Source organism: Artemia sp. Qi Xiang Cuo, chromosome 7 (genome assembly GCF_049724085.1).
Source record: "Artemia sp. Qi Xiang Cuo chromosome 7, ASM4972408v1, whole genome shotgun sequence".
NCBI lineage: Eukaryota > Metazoa > Arthropoda > Branchiopoda > Anostraca > Artemiidae > Artemia > Artemia sp. Qi Xiang Cuo.
In genome coordinates this window covers 44,398,148-44,418,230 of record NC_142800.1, presented here as the reverse complement: position 1 = coordinate 44,418,230, position 20,083 = coordinate 44,398,148, and the positions used below count along the sequence as shown (strand labels likewise).

Sequence of the window (20,083 nt, the reverse complement as noted above, 5' to 3'; positions counted from 1 at the left end):
CTAGTGAAATATTCCAACTCTTGCATTTCGATGAAAGAAAATCAAAATGAACTTTGAAAAATCAAGAAAATGTAACTGTGACAATGGAAACCACACCCAAACACTTCTGAAATATTCCAACTCTTGCATTTCAACGAAAGAAATTCAAAATGAACTTTGAAAAATCAAGAAAATGTAACTGTGACAAAGTAAACCATAACCATACACGACTGAAATATTCCAACTCTTGCATTTCAAATAATGAAATTCAAAATGAACTTTTAAAAATCAATAATATATAACTGTGAGAAGTTAAACCACAACCAAACACTACAGAAATATTCCAACTCTTGCATTTCAATGAAAGAAATTCAAAATGAACTTTGAAAAATCAAGAAAATGTATCTTTGACAGGGTAAACAACATCCCACCGCTACATAAATATTTCAAAATATTGGTCTTATATGATCTATTGTCAAAATGTACATTGAAGTCACCAGAATTTTGACCCGTGAAAGTGTAGACAACGACACTATACTACTTGAAAGTTCAAACTCTTAAACTAAAACGAAATTCCTTCAGAATGGAATAAGAAATATCAAGAAAATGTAACTTTGACACGGTAAACCATAATCAAACACTACTGAAATATTCCAACTCTTGCATTTCAACGAAAGAAATTCAAAATTAACTTTGAAAAATAAAGAAAATGTAACTTTGACAATGTAAACAACAACCAAACACTACTGAAATATTCCAAATCTTGCATTTCAACGAAAGAAATTAAATATTAACGTTGAAAAATAAAGAAAATGTATCTGTGACAATGGAAACCACAATCAAACACTACTGAAATATTCCAACTCTTGCATTTCAAAGAAAGAAATTCAAAATGAGCTTTTAAAAATCAAGAAAATGTAACTGTGACAAGAGTAAACCACAACCAAACACTACTGAAATAGTCCAACTCTTGCATTTAAACTAAAGAAATTAAAATGAACATTAAAAAATCAATAAAATTTAAATGTGACAAGTTAAACCATAATCAAACACTACTGAAATATTCCAAATCATGCTTTTCAATGAATGAAATTCTAAATGATCTCTGAAAAATCAAGAAAATGTAACAGTGATAAGGTAAACCATAATCAAACACTACTGAAATATTCCAACTATTGCATCTGAAAGAAAGAAATTCAAAATGAACTTTGAAAAATCAAGAAAATGTAACTGTGACAAGGTAAACCACGACCAAACACTACTGAAATATTCCAACTCTTGCATTTCAACGAAAGAAATTCAAAATGAACTTTGAAAAATCAAGAAAATGTAACTGTGACAGGGTAAACTACAATAACACACTACTGAAATATTCCAACTCTTGCATTTCAACGAAAGAAATTCAAAATGAACTTTGAAAAATCACGAAAATGTAATTGTGACAATGTAAACCACACCCAAACACTACTGAAATATTCCAATTCATTCAATACAATTAATTAAATTCAAAATGAACTTTGAAAAAATAATTAGAATGTCACAGTTTCAATTAAAACAACGCCAAAGCACTGATTAGATATAACAAAACAGGAATATCTATGACATGATCTCAATAGTAAAATGAAAAAATAAAGAAAATTTAAAATTTAAAAGTTAACAAACAAGCAATAAATAATTTCAAATTCAAACTAATTAAGTTAATCGAAAGAAATTCAAAATGAAATTTTAAAAATCAATAAAATGTAACTTTGGCAAGGTAAACCACAACAAAATACTACTGAAATAATCCAACTCTTTAATTTCAATGAAATAAATTGAAAATGAACCTTGAAAAATCACGAAAATGTAAGTGTGACAAGGTCGACCATATACAAACAGGATTGAAATATTCCAACTCTTGCATTTCAACGAAGGAATTCAAAATGAACTTTGAAAAATCAAGATAATGTAACTGTGACAAGTTAAACCACAACCAAACGCTACTGAAATATTCCATCTCTTGCATTTCAACGAATGAAATTCAAAAAGAACTTTGAAGAATCAAGAAAATGTAACTGTGACAAGGTAAACCACGAGCAAACACTACTGAAATAGTCAATCTCAATCTTTAACACGTAATATCGTCAAAATGAGCATATCAGACTAAAGATACTGGAACTGTGAAGATTTGACCCAAACCATCCCATTATTGAAATATTTCAACTCTTACTTATTCAGTAATGAACATCAAATAAACATTAAAAAAACATGAAAATGTAAATGTGTCAAGGTCAACCACAACCGAAGGCAACTGAAATATTCCAACTCTTGCATTTCAAGGAATGAAATTCAAAATGTACATTGAAGAATCAAGAAAATGTAAGTGTGACAAGGTAAACCACAACCAAACGCTACTGGAATATTCCAACTCTTGCATGTCAACGAAAGAAATTCAAAATGAACTTTGAAAAATCAAGAAAATGTAACTGTGACAAGGTAAACCACAACCAAACACTACTGAAATATTCCAACTCTTGCATTTCAATGAAAGAAATTCAAAATGAACTTTAAAAAATCAAGAAAATGTAACTTTGACAAGGTAAACCACAACCATACACTACTGAAATATTCCAACTCGTGCATTTCAAGTAAAGAAATTCAAAATAAACTTTTTAAAATCAGGAAAATGTATCTGTGACAAGGTAAACCACAACCAAACACTATGGAAATATTCAAACTCTTGCATTTAAATTAAATAAATTCAAAATGAACTTTGAAAAATTAAGGTAATGTAACTGTGACAAGGTAAACCCCAACCAAACACTAGTGAAATATTCCAACTCTTGAATTTCAACGAAAGAAATTCTAAATGAACTATCAAAAATTAATGGAATGTAAGTGTGAAAGGTTAAATCGCAATCAAACACTACTCAAATAGTCTAACACGTGAATATAAACTTCATAAATTCAAAATGTACTTTCAATAATTAAAGAGGCTGTAACATTGAAAATGTAAACCAAAGAAAAACACAACTGAAAAATTCCAACTCTTGAATTTCAACGAAAGAAATTCAAAATGACCTTTGATAAATCAAGTGAATGTAACTGTGACAGTTTAAACTAATAAATCAATATTCTTTAATAGTAAATCAAGATATTAAAATATACATATATTCAATAGGATCAAATATTATTATATTTAATGTCACATTGACTTATTATTCCAATAAATCATGATAGTTAAATATTCCAACTCTTTCATTTAAAATAAAAAAATTCAGAATGAACTTTGAAAAATCAGACCTTTGGGGGGGGGCGGGCCCGGGGGGTGGGGGGCGTTCTTTGTTTCAGTGCACAAAAAAAGTATAAAAAATAGGGGAGGGAATGGGAGGGGGGAGGAGGGGAGAGGAGGAGGTGGGAGGAGGAGGAGGAGGAGGAGGAGGAGGTGGGAGGAGGAGGAGGAGGAGGGGGCCGGGGGAGGGCCTTTGGGGCACAGGGAGGGCCTTTGGGTGCCTGGGGGACATTTGGAGACCGGTGGATGGCCTTTGGGACCCCGTTGGTCCTTTGGGAGCTCGATGGGCCTTTGGGGGGCCCAGGGATGGCCTTTGGGGGTCTGGGTGGGCCTTTGGGGGCGCCGGTGGCCCTTTGGGAGCTTGGGGGCCTTTGAGCGTCCGGGGGGGGGGGCAGTTGGGGGCCTGGGGGACATTTGGGGACCGGTGGAGGGCCTTTGGGAGCTTGGGGGGGCCTTTGAGGACCGGGGGCTTCCTTCGGGGTTGGGGTAGGAGGATTGGAACCCTTTGGGGTTGGGTTAGAGGACCTCACAACACTGTTCAAATGAAACTTGTGTATTATAACGACCACAGAGTTTCACCATTAAATTCTCTTCTAAAATCTTTCCTAAAATCATCTTTTAAAATGTCTCTAACCGTTTCGCCGAAATAGTTCCATAACCTGTCTAAAACGGTTTCGCCCACATTATCACTAAACATAAAGTCAGCGTGTTCCTTTGTTATTGGCATCTCTGTGCTAACGCATTTCAAATTAATAAGAACCCTGATTCCAGCGCTAAAATAATTCATCGCTAAGATGCTTCTTGCCTAATTATTTCCAAGTCCTTTGGTTATTAATATCCTTTGGAGTTCGACCAAAAGAGTTGTTCCCGAGGCAAAGACATTAATGACTTGGATCTATTCCTGGAGAATTGTTTCTAGGCGAAAATTTTTAAAGTCTGACAGATGATGTCATTGATTGATTGATCTGTCAAGAAAGGGAAATTAATTTGTTGTTTCTAAGGGGAATTATTGATTCACGATATGTGAATTGAGGTCGACAGCACAGGTGTTCCAAGGTCGATGTTGTTGTAAGTGCACGCTCTCAGCGAATGTCAAGGTCGATGTTGTTGTTGTTGACACACTTTGATTACGCAATCAAGTTCTCGGAAATTCACTTCCCCCTCGAGTCCCAGATCAATAACATTGGTCCCGTTAGAACTCAATGCGCATGTGCAACCTTCGTCTCGGAGCTATTACACATAGAAACATCAAATAAATCGATCTTGGAAAAAGAGGTCATTGAGCGATTACGTAATCTTTCTCCCTAGAGACTCTATGGCCATATTGTTTCATAATTCCACCCAGACGTGAATCAATAATCCCCCCATTTATTATGTAAATCACCCCTCATACTATTACAAGTGGCCAAACAACAACCACACCAGATCGATTGACATTGACCCCCATTAGACTCGATCGATGATCCTTGAATAAATTATGTCCCGTCTGCAATAAACTAAATTGTAGATGGCAGCACATGTGTTCGTACGGGGTCTTTAGGGTCACTTCTACTGCTCAAAACATTTGTCTTAGTTTAGATGTTATTTCAGGGTTTATAGTCTACCAGTTAAGAAACAGTTGACAAAGAAAACCAGGTAGATGAAAAGTGCTCTCGAAAGGCTCATTGCCCAGATCACGTGTAGGGTGGGGGTAGGTACGAGTCAGTCATAAAAGAACTTTGGCAATAAAATGAGAAGTGTTGCAAAATGGAAGAATAGGGAGATAACATGCTCAACCCCTTGAAAAAAATCCTGAAAAGAATGAATTTGATTATTACAAGGGAAATGAATTAAAGTTTTACAATAACTTGTAAATCTAAAAACAAAACAAAAATCAGTGCCATAATTATCCTTTTGAACTTCGAACTATATATCAAGCAGTTCCGAACGAAATCACAGGCTACTTCTAAGAATGTGTAGATTTAAACCAACTATACTAGGGGAATGAATAAAAAGTTTGGAAATAATAAAAAAAAGAAAATAGAAATATATCTGCCTTTGTTATACGTTTGAATCTGAACTATTTACATAGCAGTTACAAAGAAAACTCATAATGCGTAAATTTAGCCTGATTATATTATTATTAAAGTCGCCTTAGTTGAGTGGTTTGCGCGGTGGACTCGCAATCCTATGTCCTTCGGGACAGTGGCATGAATACTGATTTCATCTATTATTTTCCTTGGAGTGGGCGTCAGTGATGTGACTGTAAGCTCAGCTGCTGCGGGAAACCTAAGGTCAAACAAATTCCCACGTTGCATCTGAATTCCAGATGTTAGGTGAGGCAAAAAACACGAGGTCATGTTGCAAGTAAGCAACATTTTTAAAGACCATATTGCATCTGTTAACAGCAAATTGTCTCGTAATATTGGTATTATGCGTAAACTTAGGTATCTTTTTCCGTGTGAAATTCTGAGAATGTTGTATTTTTCTATGGTTCACCCATATCTCATTTACTGTTGTATGGCTTGGTCGAAAACATTCGTAACTCACCTCCATCGGCTCTGCGTAACACAGAATATGGCAATTAGAGTTCTTTATGGTATTCAAATTGACCTATCTGCATCGGTGAGGCATCTTTACCGCGAGTATAAAATTCTACCGTTGGCAGGAATATGTGTATTCTATAATGCTCTGTTTATGTTTAAATATTTAGCTTCGGAGTTACCATCATGTTTTTCAGGAATGTTTAGTCTTGCGTCTACTACTCACGATCATTTGACACGATCTTCTCAGTTGGTGCGAAGACCAGCTATGGTCACGTCTACGTCTAAGTTATCAATTGGTCATGTTGTTCCGGGAGTTTGGGAGAGTTTACCAGAGGATTTGAGGAATGTTGGGGGTTTGCAGGACTTTAGTAAGTCGCTAAAGAACCATTGTTTTGATGTGTATATTTTGAATGGATTATTCCACGCCACTTAAGTTCTGTTTTTGAGGTGGGTTTAGTTGCAGCTGAATATGTTTATAATTATTATAATTTTGTTGGGTGTTGTTTGGAGGTTCGTTGGTTTTCGGGTCCGGTAATTTGAGCTCTAATTATTTTTTTTTTTTTTTTTTTTTTTCTATTTCTTTTTTTTTTTTTTTTTCTTTTTTTTTTTCTTTTTTGGTTTTTTGATTTATTAGGTGGGTTTTCTCCCGCACAAGCATTGCTTCAGGGAATCGATGATGTATATATATAAATTTTTTTTTTTAAATAAACCCATTGTTACTACTAAGCAAGCAATAATGCTATTGACGTGAATTAAATATTTGATATTAATGCGTGAAAATTAGTGCATTCGTTTGACTCAGAAATTCCAATCACTTAGGCTACCTTTGAGAAAGTTAGGCTAATCTTCATCCTTGAGTTAATTTCTTACTTTGACTGTCTTTTTGTAAAAGTGTGACTATTCTTACAGGAGAACGCCAAATTGTCACGACAGATTTACATCACACTTGTACCACAAGCCATACAGGGACCTCGGCTTCAGCGCCTTTGGCGGCAGCCATCTGTGCTTTGGCTTTAGAAGCTAATCCAAATCTTACTTGGCGTGATATGCAACATGTAGTTGTGCGAACTGCACGACAAGCAAATTTGAAGGCTGATGACTGGCAGATTAATGGGGTCGGTCGGAATGGTAAGATTTATTTGGATTTCATTTCGCAGGCATTTAATTGAGTGAGGGAATGACCCCCCCTCCAAAACCCTGAGGAGTTTTAAGGAGGGCCAATGAGGCTGAATTAATCTCTTTTGAAGCTCAATATCTGTGAAAATTTGATTAGGATGGCGAAAAAAAATGTCTTGAGTGTCTCTCTTCCCTAAGAAAAACTGAAATGGTGTTTTCGAGAGACAAGCTATTGAACTCGAAAATATACTGCTGCCAGTTAAAAAAAAAGATCGAAAGAACAGAAAACTAACAATTGAAGGATCTACATAATCTTCCAAATGAAAGAAACTGAGAGCTGAAAGCATATATATTTTTTTTTAATTATCAAAGCATAAAAGTTGTGTTGTTGAGTGTGTGCAAAGTATAATCACCTACGGAACAAGTACTGACAAAACTCTCCAAAAGTGACCCAGCGTACCTCAGCGCCTCTAGACGCAAAATGCTGTACTACTTAATCGCTCCGAGCCAATAAGCCAATCTATTCTCCTAAGTTGTATTGAATTGTGTAACTACGGTATTTAGTTGCCAGGTTCGCATAGGTATGGAATCGTCCCCGGAGACGCGGACAAAGGGTCACTTTTTTTGTGTGGAGAGGATAGGTTTTGTCAGTACTTTTTCCGTAGGTGATTATACTTTGAGTGTGTGTTGTGTTTGTTTGTGGAAAGTATTATGATTTTGTTGTGTTCCTTTAAGAGTTTAAGATTGTTCCATTGTGTCCTCAGGGTGTGTTACTCCTTTTGGTTCTATTTGTTTTGTTATTGGAAACCTCGCTGTTCTTTATTCAAGTGGTTTAATGTGCTCCGTAATTTTTTCCTTTTTATCAGTGTGTCCTTCCTGAAGTTTATCAAATCAAAATCTCGAAACCCGTGTACTGAACGAATAACAACATATTTTAATGTTGAATTGTCTTAGGGGAAATATACTAGCCAAGGTGTTGAGGCCTGCATGCTCCCTTTAGGTGGTATGAGGGAAACCTAAAATGCCAAATATTTCCCATTATAAAACATTACATAAAATGACAAGCAAAAAGAAGTTTGTTCGTCTCATATTCTCTTGAGAAGTTGAAATGAAAGCTTTTGCTAAGGCATAAAACAATCAGCTTTCAAACTTTTTATTCAGTCCAAATTTCCTTTTCCTTGTAACTGCAAAAGAAAAATATTGGACATTTATTTTGGGTGCCAGTTTTAGTTTTGAAGTTATTCCTTCCTCTTCCCCTAGCGTCTCTTGATGGGACGGGGTGACTTTATGAAAGGCCTTGGTCTATGATCATTTTGATGACTTTTTTATTTCATTTCCATGCAATTTTATATATAATCTCTTATTCTTGATTTTTTCCCTTTCTGATCAGTGTTTTTTTTCCACTTCATTTTCTTATTCCCTTTTTTACTTAATTGTCTTTGGTTATCATAATTCATATTCTTTTTTAATACATATGGTGGTTTCTTTTAAGATGTATTTTATCTGCGGAAAGTTTCTGTCTCTTTCACTTGGTGTAACTCGTTCTCTTTAAAGTTTACAAAAGTTGAAGTTTTCAGAAGATATGAAGTTTTCTCCGATCTTTAAGTGTGTATTGTCATTTAAGCGCAATAAAAAAAGTTTTCAATACTGGAAAAGGATACCTCAGAACAGACTACTCACTTTTCCTTTTTCAATACTTTTTACTTTTTCCTTTTCACAATTCTTTTTGCTTGGATTAATAATTTGTTCAAGTCGTTTGGGCCAATGAATCTTGAACGTAAAGTCTAAGTGATATTCAAGGGTGCTATCGTAAGTCGAAAATTCAAAACACTATAAAAGGTAAAAATTGTGGTTAAAAGTTTGAAAGTATAGTTACAATAGTATAAATAAAAGAAGAATTGCTGAGCGAAGGGGAATTGGGATTGAAAAAAAAAGTTTGTGATCTTCACTTTGACTATCCCTTAATTGCTGGAACATTTTACTGTCAAGGGAATCAAATTTCTGTGACTTCAAATACTGCGTATAAGTATTTATAGCAACTAATATTAACATATTAATAGCTATATTTGTCCTTGGTTGTGTAGCTGAAAAATTACTTCAAATTACAAGGTCAGACAAGATAGTGCTTGCTATTTTGGGTGCATTTAAGGGAGGGGCTGATTGTCCAGTATTTGAAAATAGTAGTAGAGTATATGCGGTTGTTGTTGTGTTTTTGTTTAAAAAAAAAAAGTCTTCAGAGGTGAAAGGAAATCTTATTTTCTTTTTTGTGGATTTATTTGGTTCTTCCTTTTCCACATCATGCCCTTGTGTTTGTAGGGACGTTATTTGTACTATGTTTTTGCTTAATAAATGAGATTGGAATGCTGAAAAAATAATCAAAATCGATTGTCTTTGTGGCTGGTTGAACCGGTTTTCAAGTAAAATTGAGGTTTCTTTTCTTGCCAAATAATTCTAATCTTTACGTATGCGTTTTTCCTTCAATACGTATTGTGTTTCCTTCTCCTTTTAGTGCTCTACTGTTTCTACTGTGAGTTAATAAATAAATATGCATTCGAAAGATCCCCCCCCCTTCTCATTCGTCATTTACAACCATGTTTTTTTTAAATAGTCGACCTAAGTTTGCCTATGTGCAAGTATTTTTCTGAAATCTCCTACATCTTGTATCCCCCCCTAAAAATCTCCGTCGCATGCCGTATGTCTTTCTTGTTGTATTTTATTTCTCTTTTAACAGTAAGCCATGCTTTTGGATATGGACTAATGGATGCATATGCTATGATTAAATTAGCTAGAACATGGCAAACCGTTCCTCCACAACAAAAATGTGAAGTTCGTGGGGAAAACCTCAACAAGTAAGTAAAGTTCAATTATCTGTATTTAAAAAAAGGGAAGGAAGATCAAAGGGTATGTTGGAAGAGAGGTGAAATTCCAAAGTTTGGTCTCTGAGGGTAGGGGTCATTAGACTGTCACAATGTGTATGTGGAAATCATTCGAGTTGAGGCCTTTCTTGATTTTTTTAATTGTTATTCTATTTTAAATGTTAAAAGTATAATTGCAAGGAGACATTAATGACCTTTCATTTGCTGAAAATGGAACTTTAGTTTTAAGCATCAACGCCGTATTGGGCTTATGATTAGCTGCTGATTTTTGCTAACTGATTAGCAAAATTCTAATTTGGTTTTTTTGGCAAGAAAGTGAGCAAGAGAACTAAGAACAGCGAAAAAATTAGAAAAGTTTTTGGTACTGAAGATAGAAATGAAAACCAAGAAAAAAAATATAGCTGGTGATATAGTGTCTGAGCAATATTCAGTTGAGAACTTTCATGAAAGATTACAAGGATTTCATTAAAGCTGTTGTTTTGTCTTAATATAATTGTTTTCGTTTAACCAACGTCTGGTATTTTATATCTTTATTTTCATGAGTGTTGTTTTTGGGAAAAAGCAATCTTTGGATCAATAGAAGCAACCTCTTAAGGAAGATAGCGTTCTATTGTAAATATTGTTTATGAAATCGTATAAAAGAAAATTGGGGAGGTAAAGAGATTAGTTGAATTAAACGAATAACATAATTGTAGAGACCCCACATAACATAATAGACCCCAACTTAAAGTTGTAAAAAAAAACTTAGGCCTTCTTAACTTCATGTTTTTTATGCTTATATGATTATGCAATATAATTAAAAGGATTTGAAAGGAATTTTGACGCTCGAAAAGAACACAAAGGTTAGCTGATTTAAATGGAGAATTTTTTTGTTAGTACAAATAACGAAGTAATTCACAGGGCAACTTGAATCGCCAATTTGCCTCAATCAAATTATTTATTTAGTACATACTATAATAAATTTAACACAAATTACCAAAAAAAAAAATAACAAATATGACACATTTTATTTTTAATATTAGAAAATTTTATATTAAGAAATCCACCAATACGATCGGCTGGGGTGGATCTGGCCCACCTAACCCCTATACGGTAAATCTTCGTATTTGCAATGGTTAAACTCAAGTTCCTCAGTCATTTCTACTTTTCTGGATAGAAAAAAGAAGTTTGAAATCTAACTATAATTTTTTTTAATTAGTAAGACTATTCATTTTTTTAATTAGATATACAAATTTTTTGAAATTACTGGAATAGAACATTTTAACTCACGCTATACACTTATGTTACGATAAGCACTAATCAATTTCTAATGTTATCTTAAATTGTATTTTTTTCTTGTTATAATTACCATTTTGAGAATATTTATTTGCGAAGAACTTCGAGTTTTGTAGATACATGCAGGCAGAGCTTTAGAGAGAGTCTAAGACTTGGTTGTAGTATATAAAGGTTCCATTTCTTTGGTATATTTGTAGAAAAGGTATGTATTATTAAAAACCATTTTCCTAATTATATACTTAAGAAATAGCTAGCACTGAATAGCTTACAAATTTTCAAAAAAATACTTGACAGTTTTCTACTTAAAACCTACTCTCAACAAATTATAATAAAATTAAGATATACGAGTATAACCGCAATTTTTCTAAAAGTCAACGGTTCATAGCCGTGTTTGGTCAACCTTGGACCTTAGTTCCACCTGTACCGCCAGCGGCACCAAGGGCATTGAGGGTTTGGCACTTTGCCCTTACCCAGGATGAAATTGATGAAATAGAACGAGTTCAGAAGAGATCACTGCAAATCATTTATGGCGGTTCCCCTCTACCTTACTCCTTTTACCTCAAGGAATTTAAACTTGAATCACTTTCTTCCCGCCGAGAAAAATTATACCAAAGATTTGGCTCCTCCCTCCTTCAACATCCCATCTTCCGATCATTCCTTCCCTCCCCTTTTATCCGTCTAAGATCTCGTCCCCCCAGGGAGGTGGCTCAGAATGTTCCGAAACTAACCTCAGTCCACTGTAACACCTTGCACCCCAGTAAAAGCTTTGTGCCAAACTTTGTGAAATATTACAATGGTCTCTAGTGTTTTTATTGTTTTGTTTATTTTATCCTGACAAAGTTTTATCAGACAATTTTATTCTCAATCTCAAGTGTTTTTATCCTTTAGTTTGTTTATCCTGACGAAGTTTTATCAGACAACTTTATTTTGTTAATCAAGGAGGCACACTTGTGCCTCTATAAAGAGGCGACCCACCACAATGTTAAGCGATTTCAGGTCCTAGAGGTCGCAGAGACACGGCGGTAATCGCATTTTGTAGCCCAAGCTCAAACTAAGAAACTTGCAAAATTTAATCCTCCTCTGACTTTATCTTCATGGGGTAAATTGGGCCGGAATTTTGGACCCTCCCACCACAGCCCCCCTTTAACGTTGTCCGATAGGGCTGAAATTTAGAAGTTAAGCTTTCCTAGGGTCCGGGAACTTCTCCTCTAAATTTCAGCTTAATCCGATCACTCCTTCTGTTTTCAAAAAACCAAATATCGCCCCTTAAAATTCATTTCTTTTTTTTTCTTAGCCACGCCGACAGGCCACAGTTGGCAACGGATCCGGTTGAATGAGGACTCATTTGAAGCAGAATTCGACCTGTTAGGGCCTTTTGATATTTTCAGACCGAAAAAATTATCCCCCGAATTTACATTTACGAAAAACCTCGTTTTCCTATATTAGCCCATGTTAATTTTTCCCACCACAACCCCCCTTTAACGTTGTCTGATCGGGCTGAAATTTAGAGGATAGGCTTTCCTGGGGCCTGGGAGCTTATCCTCGAAATTTCAGCTCAATCTGATCACTCCTTCCCTGTTTTCCAAAAACACATATCAAGATTTTTGGGAATTTGCTTGCGTCGAAAATAGCTTCAATTTGCTAAACAACAATTACTATTGTGTTTGTATAGTCCAGCGGCTGATACTCCCGACTTTCAGGCGGAAAACCCGGGTTCGATTCACCATCAGAGCACCTTTTTTATATACTTTGAAAAGAAACTCAGTTTCTTTTTTGAATTATTTGAAAAAAATTACGTTTTCTAAAGAGTTAAAGAGGCTGAGTTACAAGGTCGACCCTTAAAACGTACAGGGATTAGGAGGCACAGTTGGGGGGCTGTTAAAGAGGCTGAGTCACAAGTTCGAACCTTAAAACGTACAGGGATTAGGAGGCACCCTGTACGACGTGATTTGAGTATTCAGGAATTAAAAGCCTTAACACAAGAATGTTCAAGAGCGGGGGTTTGGGGGCGGCAGCCCCCCAACTTTAACTCCTGACACGATCAGCTAACAGTTAGTCAAGCAATAATAAGTAATAAACTGTACAAAAACGTGCAGAAATTATTTGAAAAAAACTACGTTTTCTAAAGAGTTAAAGAGGCTGAGTTACAAGGTCGAACCTTAAAACGTACAGGGATTAGGAGGCACAGTTGGGGGGCTACCACCCCCAAACCCCGCTTTCGCAGCCTTTAAATATAAAAAAAAAATTTCTTTAAACTGAAAGTAAGGAGCGACATTAAAACTTAAAACGAACAGAAATTATTCCGTATATGAAAGAGGCTGTGCCCTCCTCAACGCCTCGCTCTTTACGCTAAAGTTTTTATTGTTTAAAAAAAGAGTTGTGAGAAAGTCAAACTTTAGCGTAAAGAGCGAGGCGTTGAGGAGGGCACAGCCTCTTTCATATACGGAATAATTTCTGTTCGTTTTAAGTTTTAATGTCGCTCCTTACTTTCAGTTTAAAGAAATTTTTTTTTTATATTTAAAGGCTGCGAAAGCGGGGGGTTTGGGGAGTGGTAGCCCCCCAACTGTGCCTCCTAATCCCTGTACGTTTTAAGGTTCGACCTTGTAACTCAGCCTCTTTAACTCTTTAGAAAACGTAGTTTTTTTCAAATAATTATGACTAAGAGACATCATATTTGGGCTTTGCCCACGAGAGCTATGTCTTGTTTTTGAAATAAATGAATTTGAATTTGAAAGCCTCTAATCTTCCTGTTGGTTTGCTGTAGCAACCACATCGTCCTACTCGTGTTGGATAAAAGCAATAAGGCTGGATAAGTTATTCTGGTAGTTGTGCCGTATTGTATTCCGTGGCCCTTCCCTACGACGGGTGCCCATTTTTTGCCAGTGAAGGACAGCTTTTAGAAGTTGCGGGTCATCCATTATAGGACTTGTCCAAAGCATCTAATAATACATGCCTTTTCTATAAATATACCAAAGTCAACGGTTCATAGCCGTGCTTGGTCAACCTTGGACTTTAGTTCTAGCTATTAAGAAATAGGTAGCACTGAATAGCTTACAAATTTCCAAAAAAATACTTGACAGTTTTCTACTTTAAACCCACTCTCAACAAATTATAATAAAATTAAGATATACGAGTATAACCGCAATCTTTCTGTAAAGATTTTGTAATTTACTACAAAACTAAATTACGTTAACCGGACGGCATGTTTATTTTGAAGTCGAATCCTGAAGCTAGAATAGGTGGAAAAAGGAAAAGTCTGTCTTAAATTTGAAATGTTAAATGTCCTAAATTTAGAATTTTAAATTATGCTTCAAAATTTGCTTTTAATTAAAATTAACACTCTAAAAGGGTCTGATCGTGTTTATGTACCCTCATTTTAATGAAACTTTTGCAACGTATACCAGTTTAAATGAGTTGCCACTAGCCCAAGAAAAAATTAGTAAAAAAAAATCTTGCCAAAATCCCTAATCCTGGAAGAAATCCCTAAAGATCCAAACAGGTTTGAGTTCATTTGGCTTTCTTCTTCAAAATCATCCTTTCAGCTTTTTAAAAAGGTTAAACAAATGCTTACTATGGTAGTTATGTCAAATGTAACCTCTGCGGCTAATGAACCATAAACAGACACGTTAAGACTAGAAAAAAATATAAAAAGGAGGCACCAAAGAAAAATCCCAGAAGTAATTGGAAATTACTACTGAAAAAAGAGAGAACAGTAACTAGGGAAGCCAACCCAGATTGCTTTGTTTCTTTTTCTATTGGTCCCTTTTCTTTTCTTTTTTAATATCATGCTCTTCTTTTCCTTTTTTTTAATTCTGATATTTATTGACAGGTTCATTCCTGCAAAGAGCTCCTTAAGCGTCAAACTGAAGGTAACAGACTGCCCCAGGGTCAATTTCATGGAGCATGTCCAGGTGAATTATTTATGATTTTTGTCTTCTCTTTCCTTTTTTCCTCTTGGTTAGATAGAGTTAGACTAATTTAGAAAAGTAGCTAATAATTTTTTTTATCCTTGGTGAGGTTTGGAAGCATTGAATTGCTAAGTAGTATTCAATTCATAACAGAATATTTGATTCAGTTTCGTTCTACTATATTTTGTCCCTTTTAAACTTTCATTTTTTAATAGAGTGACTTTAGTGCTTCCTAAGTTGGAAATGCAAAAATCTGTTTGAAATTACATTTTTGAAATTTTCAAATTGATGTCGATCTCTTTCTCAGTAAAATTTAGTGGCAATAAGTTATTTCTTTATAAATAATTCCTCGTCTTTCAAAGTATGTTTTCGTTATGGAGTGTGGTTTTGAAGTTAAGTCCCAGAAAAAAAAAGAGAGAATATGCATTGTCCTCTCGCGTCATATCTTTTCTCTGTTGAGCTGTTTATAGAGCCACTCATTCGTTTTGTTTAAAAAAATTGTTAAACATTCTTTAGAAGTTATTTTTATTTATGTTTTTATTTTATTTTTTATTATTATTAGTTTATTTCTTAGTCTATTTAATCTAATTTATTAATTTAGTTTATTTATTCTATTTTTTCTATAGTTTTCATTTTATCTATAATTTCTTTTCTTCTCCTTCGTATGTGAGTAAGTGATCATTTTAAATTTTCTTTTGCTTTTCATCTCTGAGTAAGCAACTCATTTGTCTCCCCCCTTTGTACAGGCCAATGAGCCTTTGGGGGAATAGTAACATGTAATATTGTATGTGTATCTAATGAAGAACAAATCTTATCTGATCTTATCTTATCTATGGAGATTGCCCTTCCCCCATGAAAAACTCCTCCATGGAATGATCCTCATGCCTATCCTTCTCCCCCGACTCCTCCCCCACTGCCAGACCCCTCCCCCTCCTCCTGAAAACGTCTATATACTTTCCAATAACCAATAATATATGTCATCAATGGCCAAAGTTCACAACTTGCAGCCCTTCCCCCGGGAACAGTGGGGGTTTAAGTTATCCTCAAAGACGTAGTTCTTAAATTTTTCGAATATGCTGAACAAAATAGCTATCTGAAAATTTGATCGGGTGACTTTGAGAAAAATGAGCGTGGGAGGGGACCTAGTTGCCCTCTAATTTTTTAGTCACTGAAAAACGGCACTAGAGCATTTAATTTTCGTTCGAATGAGCCATCTCGTGATATTCTAGAACAACTGGTTTGATACGATCACCCCTGGGAAAAAAACAAACAAATAAACATATAAGCACGCACTCGTGATCATAGGCAGCGCGCTAGCGCTTCCTAAGTAAAGAACGATGTGGGCACAATATGTTTTTTTTTCTCCATCCGCGCCCTTTGTATCGCAGGATTTGTCGTAGAAACTTCAAAAAGGGCTCATTCGGTCGGAAATTGGAGTGGCTAGTGCCCTTTTTAATAGTCGAAAGTGATTAGAAGGTAACTAGCCCCCCCCCCCCCCACCGCCCATCATTCCCCAAAAGACATCTAATAAAAATTTTGAGATATCCATTTTGTTCAGCGTAGTTGATTTCCAGATAGAAAATATGTTTTTGAGGAGGACCCTCCCCCACAACCCTCGGGGCAAGGGTTTTAAGTTATGCCCTGAGGGCATATAAGAACGATGTTGGCACAATGTACTATTTATTTTTTTTTTCCCTTTGGAGCAGCGCACTTCATATGGAAAGGGTCGTCATAGAAACTTCAAAAAGGGCTCCTTCGATTAGAAATTGAGAGTTCTATAGCCCTTTTCAATAGTCGAAAGTGATTGGAGGACAACTAGACCCCCCCCCCACGCCCATCATTCCCCTAAACACACATCCAATCAAAATTTTGAGATAGTCATTTTGTTCAGCGTAGTTGATTTCCAGATAGAAAATATATTTTTGAGGACGACACTCCCCCACATCCCTCAGGGCAAGGGTTTTATGTTCTGCCCTGGGTATATATTAGGTTTTTATAGAAGGCGTTGTCATAGAAACTTCAAAACAGGCTCATTCGATTGCAAATTCAAAGGGCTAGTATTCTTTATAATATTCGAAAGTGATTGGAGGGCAACTAGCCCCCCCCCCACGCAAAATCATTCCCGCAAACACATCCAATAAAAATTTTGAGATAGCCATTTTGTTCAGCGTAATTGATTTCCAGATAGAAAATATGTTTTTGAGGAGGACACTCCCCCACAGCCCTCAGGGCAAGGGTTTTAACTGATGCCCTGCGGGCATATAAGATTTTTATAGAAGGCGTTGTCGTAGAAACTTCAAAAAGGGCTTATTCAATTGGAAATTCAAAGGGCTAGTGCCCTTTTTAATAGTCGAAAGTGATTGGAGGGCAACTAGCCCGCCCCCTCCCACGCCCATCATTTCCCCAAACACTTCCAATCAAAATTTTGAGATAGCCATTTTGTTCAGTGTAGCTGATTTCCAGATAGAAAATATATTTCTGAGGAGGACACTCCCTCACAGCACTCAGGGCAAGGGTTTATGCTATCCCCCTGGGACATATAAGGTTTTTAAAGAAGGTTTTGACGTAGAAACTTCAAAAAAAGCTCATTCGGTTGGAAATTCAAAGGGCAAGTGCCCTTTTTAATAGTCAAAAGAGGTTGAAAGGCAACTAGGCCCCCCACGCCCATCATTCCCCCAAACACATCCAATAAAAATTTTGAGATTGCCATTTTGTTCAGCGTAGTTGTTTTCAACATAGAAAATATATTTTTGAGGAGGAAATTCCCCCACAACCCTCAGGGCAAGGATTATAAGTTATGACCTAGGGGCATATAAGGTTTTATTGAAATCTTTTCGTAGAAAATTCCTCAGGGCAAGGGTTGTAAGTTATGCCCTGGGGGCATATAAAGTTTTTATTGAAAGCGTTATCGTAGAAACTTCAAAAGGGCTCATTTAAATGGAAATTGAAAGGGCTAGTGCCTTTTTCAATAGTTGAAAGTTATTGGATAGCGATTAACGCCCCTCTCACGCCAACCATTTTCCAAAAGACATCGAATTAAAATTTTGAGATATCCATTTTGTTCAACGTAGTTAAAAGTTCTGGATTTTAGGTCTTTTAGGATGATAACCCCCTTAGAGCCTTCAGTGCAAGGGTTATAAGTTATGCCCTGGGGTATATAAAGCTTTTATTGAAAGCGTTGTCGTAGAAACTTCAAAAGGGCTCATTCCATTGGAAATTGAAAGGGCTAGTAACCTTTTTTAACAGTTGAAAGTGATTGAATAGCGACTAACGCCCCTCTCACGTTCACCATTTTTCAAAACACATCCAATCAAAATTTTGATATATCTATTTTGTTCCAAATAGTTGAACGTTCTAAAAATTAGGTATTCTAGGATAATAACCCCCACAGAGCCCTCAGTAAAAGGGTTGTAACTTATGCCCTAGGGGTAAATAAGGTTTATATAGAAAGTTGTTGCATAAATCATAGGCAGCGCGATCGCGCTGCCTAAGTAAAGAACGGAGACACTCGAGAACGAGACTAGAAACGGGGACTAAGTAAAGATGAGGAAACTCCCCCACAACCCTCAGGGCAAGAGTTATAAATTATGCCCTGGGGGCATATAAGAACGATGTTGGCACAATGTATTATTTATTAATTGTTTCCTTTAGAGCAGGGCACTTCGTATCGAAGAAGTTGTCGTAAAAATTTCGAAAAGCGCTCATTCAATTGGAAATTGGAGTGGTTTGTGCCTTTTTTAATAGTCGAAATTGATTGGAAGTCGACTAACACCCCGTCAAAGCCCACTATTACCCAACATACATCCAATTAAAATTTTGAGATACCCATTTTTCTCAGTGTAGTTGATTTCCAAACACAAAATATGTTTTTGAGGACAGTCCCCCACAGCCCTTAGGGCAAGGGTTGTAAGTTATGCCCTGGGGGCATATAAGGTTTTCGATGAAAGGCGTTGTCATAGAAACTTTATAAAAAGGCTCATACGATTGGAAATTCAAAGGGCTAGTGCCCTTTTTAATATTCAAAAGTGATTAGAGGGCAACTAACCCACCTCTCACGCGCACCTTTTCTGCGAACACATCTAATCAAAACTTTGAGATAACCATTTGATTCAAAGTAGTTTTAAGTTCTGGAAATTAGGTCTTTGAATAAAACACCCCCCCCACACAGCCCTCAGGGCAAGGGTTGTAAATTATGCCCAGGGGCATATAAGATTTTATATAACGCGTTGTCGTAGAAACTTCAAAAAGGGCTCATTTGATTGGAAATTGAAATAGCTAGTGCCCTTTTTAATAGTCGAAAGTGATTGAAAAGCAACTAAAACCCCTTTCCACGCCCACTATTGCCCCACGCACATCCAATAAAGATTTTGAGATAGTCATTTTGTTCCACGTAATTGAAAGTTCAGGAAATTATACCTTTGAGCAGGACACTCCCCCACAGTCTTCAGGTGAAGGGTTATAAGTTATGCCCTGGGGGCATATAAGGTTTTTATTGAAACCTTTGTCGTAGAAACTTGAAAAAGGGATCATTTAATTGGAAATTGAAAGGGGTAGTGCCTTTTTTAATAGTTGAAAGTGATTGGAAAGCAACTAACGCCCCTCTCACGCCCACCATTTTTCCAAACACATCCAATCAAAATTTTGAGATATCTGTTTTGTTCAACGTAGTTGAAAGTTCTTGAAATTAGGTATTTTAGGATGATATCCCCCTCAGAGCCCTCAGTGCAAGGGTTGTAAGTTATTCCCTGGGGGCATTTAACGTTCATATAGAAAGTTATTATAGAAATTTCAAAAAAGGCTCATTTGATTGGAAATTGAAATTGCCCTTTTTAATAGTCGAAAGTGAGTGGAGAGTAATTAACCCCCCTCTTACGCCCACCATTTCCCCAAAAACATTCAATCAAAGTTTTGAGAAAGCTGTTTTGTTCAAGGTAGTTGATAGTTCTGGAAATTATGTATTTAAGGATGACAAACCCCCCAGAGCCCCAAGGGCAAAGGTTTTAATTTCTGCCCTGGGGCATATAAGGTTTTTATAGATAGAGTTGTCGTGAAACTTCAAAAGAGGCTTATTCAATTCGAAATTGAGAGGGCTAGTGCCCATGGGGCGTAGGGAAGGGGGGCAGGGGGAAGCTG

General features: G+C 36.1%; 1 protein-coding gene across 1 annotated transcript in view; it reads left to right on the top strand.

The window, feature by feature from the left end:
• LOC148950318 (uncharacterized) overlaps positions 1-20,083 on the top strand; it is a 227,415-nt gene that overhangs the window by 186,160 nt on the left and 21,172 nt on the right. Inside the window, exons 12-14 of the mRNA XM_089091838.1 lie at positions 6,685-6,903; positions 9,623-9,740; positions 14,872-14,953. Of these exons, the coding sequence (XP_088947964.1) occupies positions 6,685-6,903; positions 9,623-9,740; positions 14,872-14,953 (419 nt within the window). The remainder of the gene's footprint in view (positions 1-6,684; positions 6,904-9,622; positions 9,741-14,871; positions 14,954-20,083) is intronic.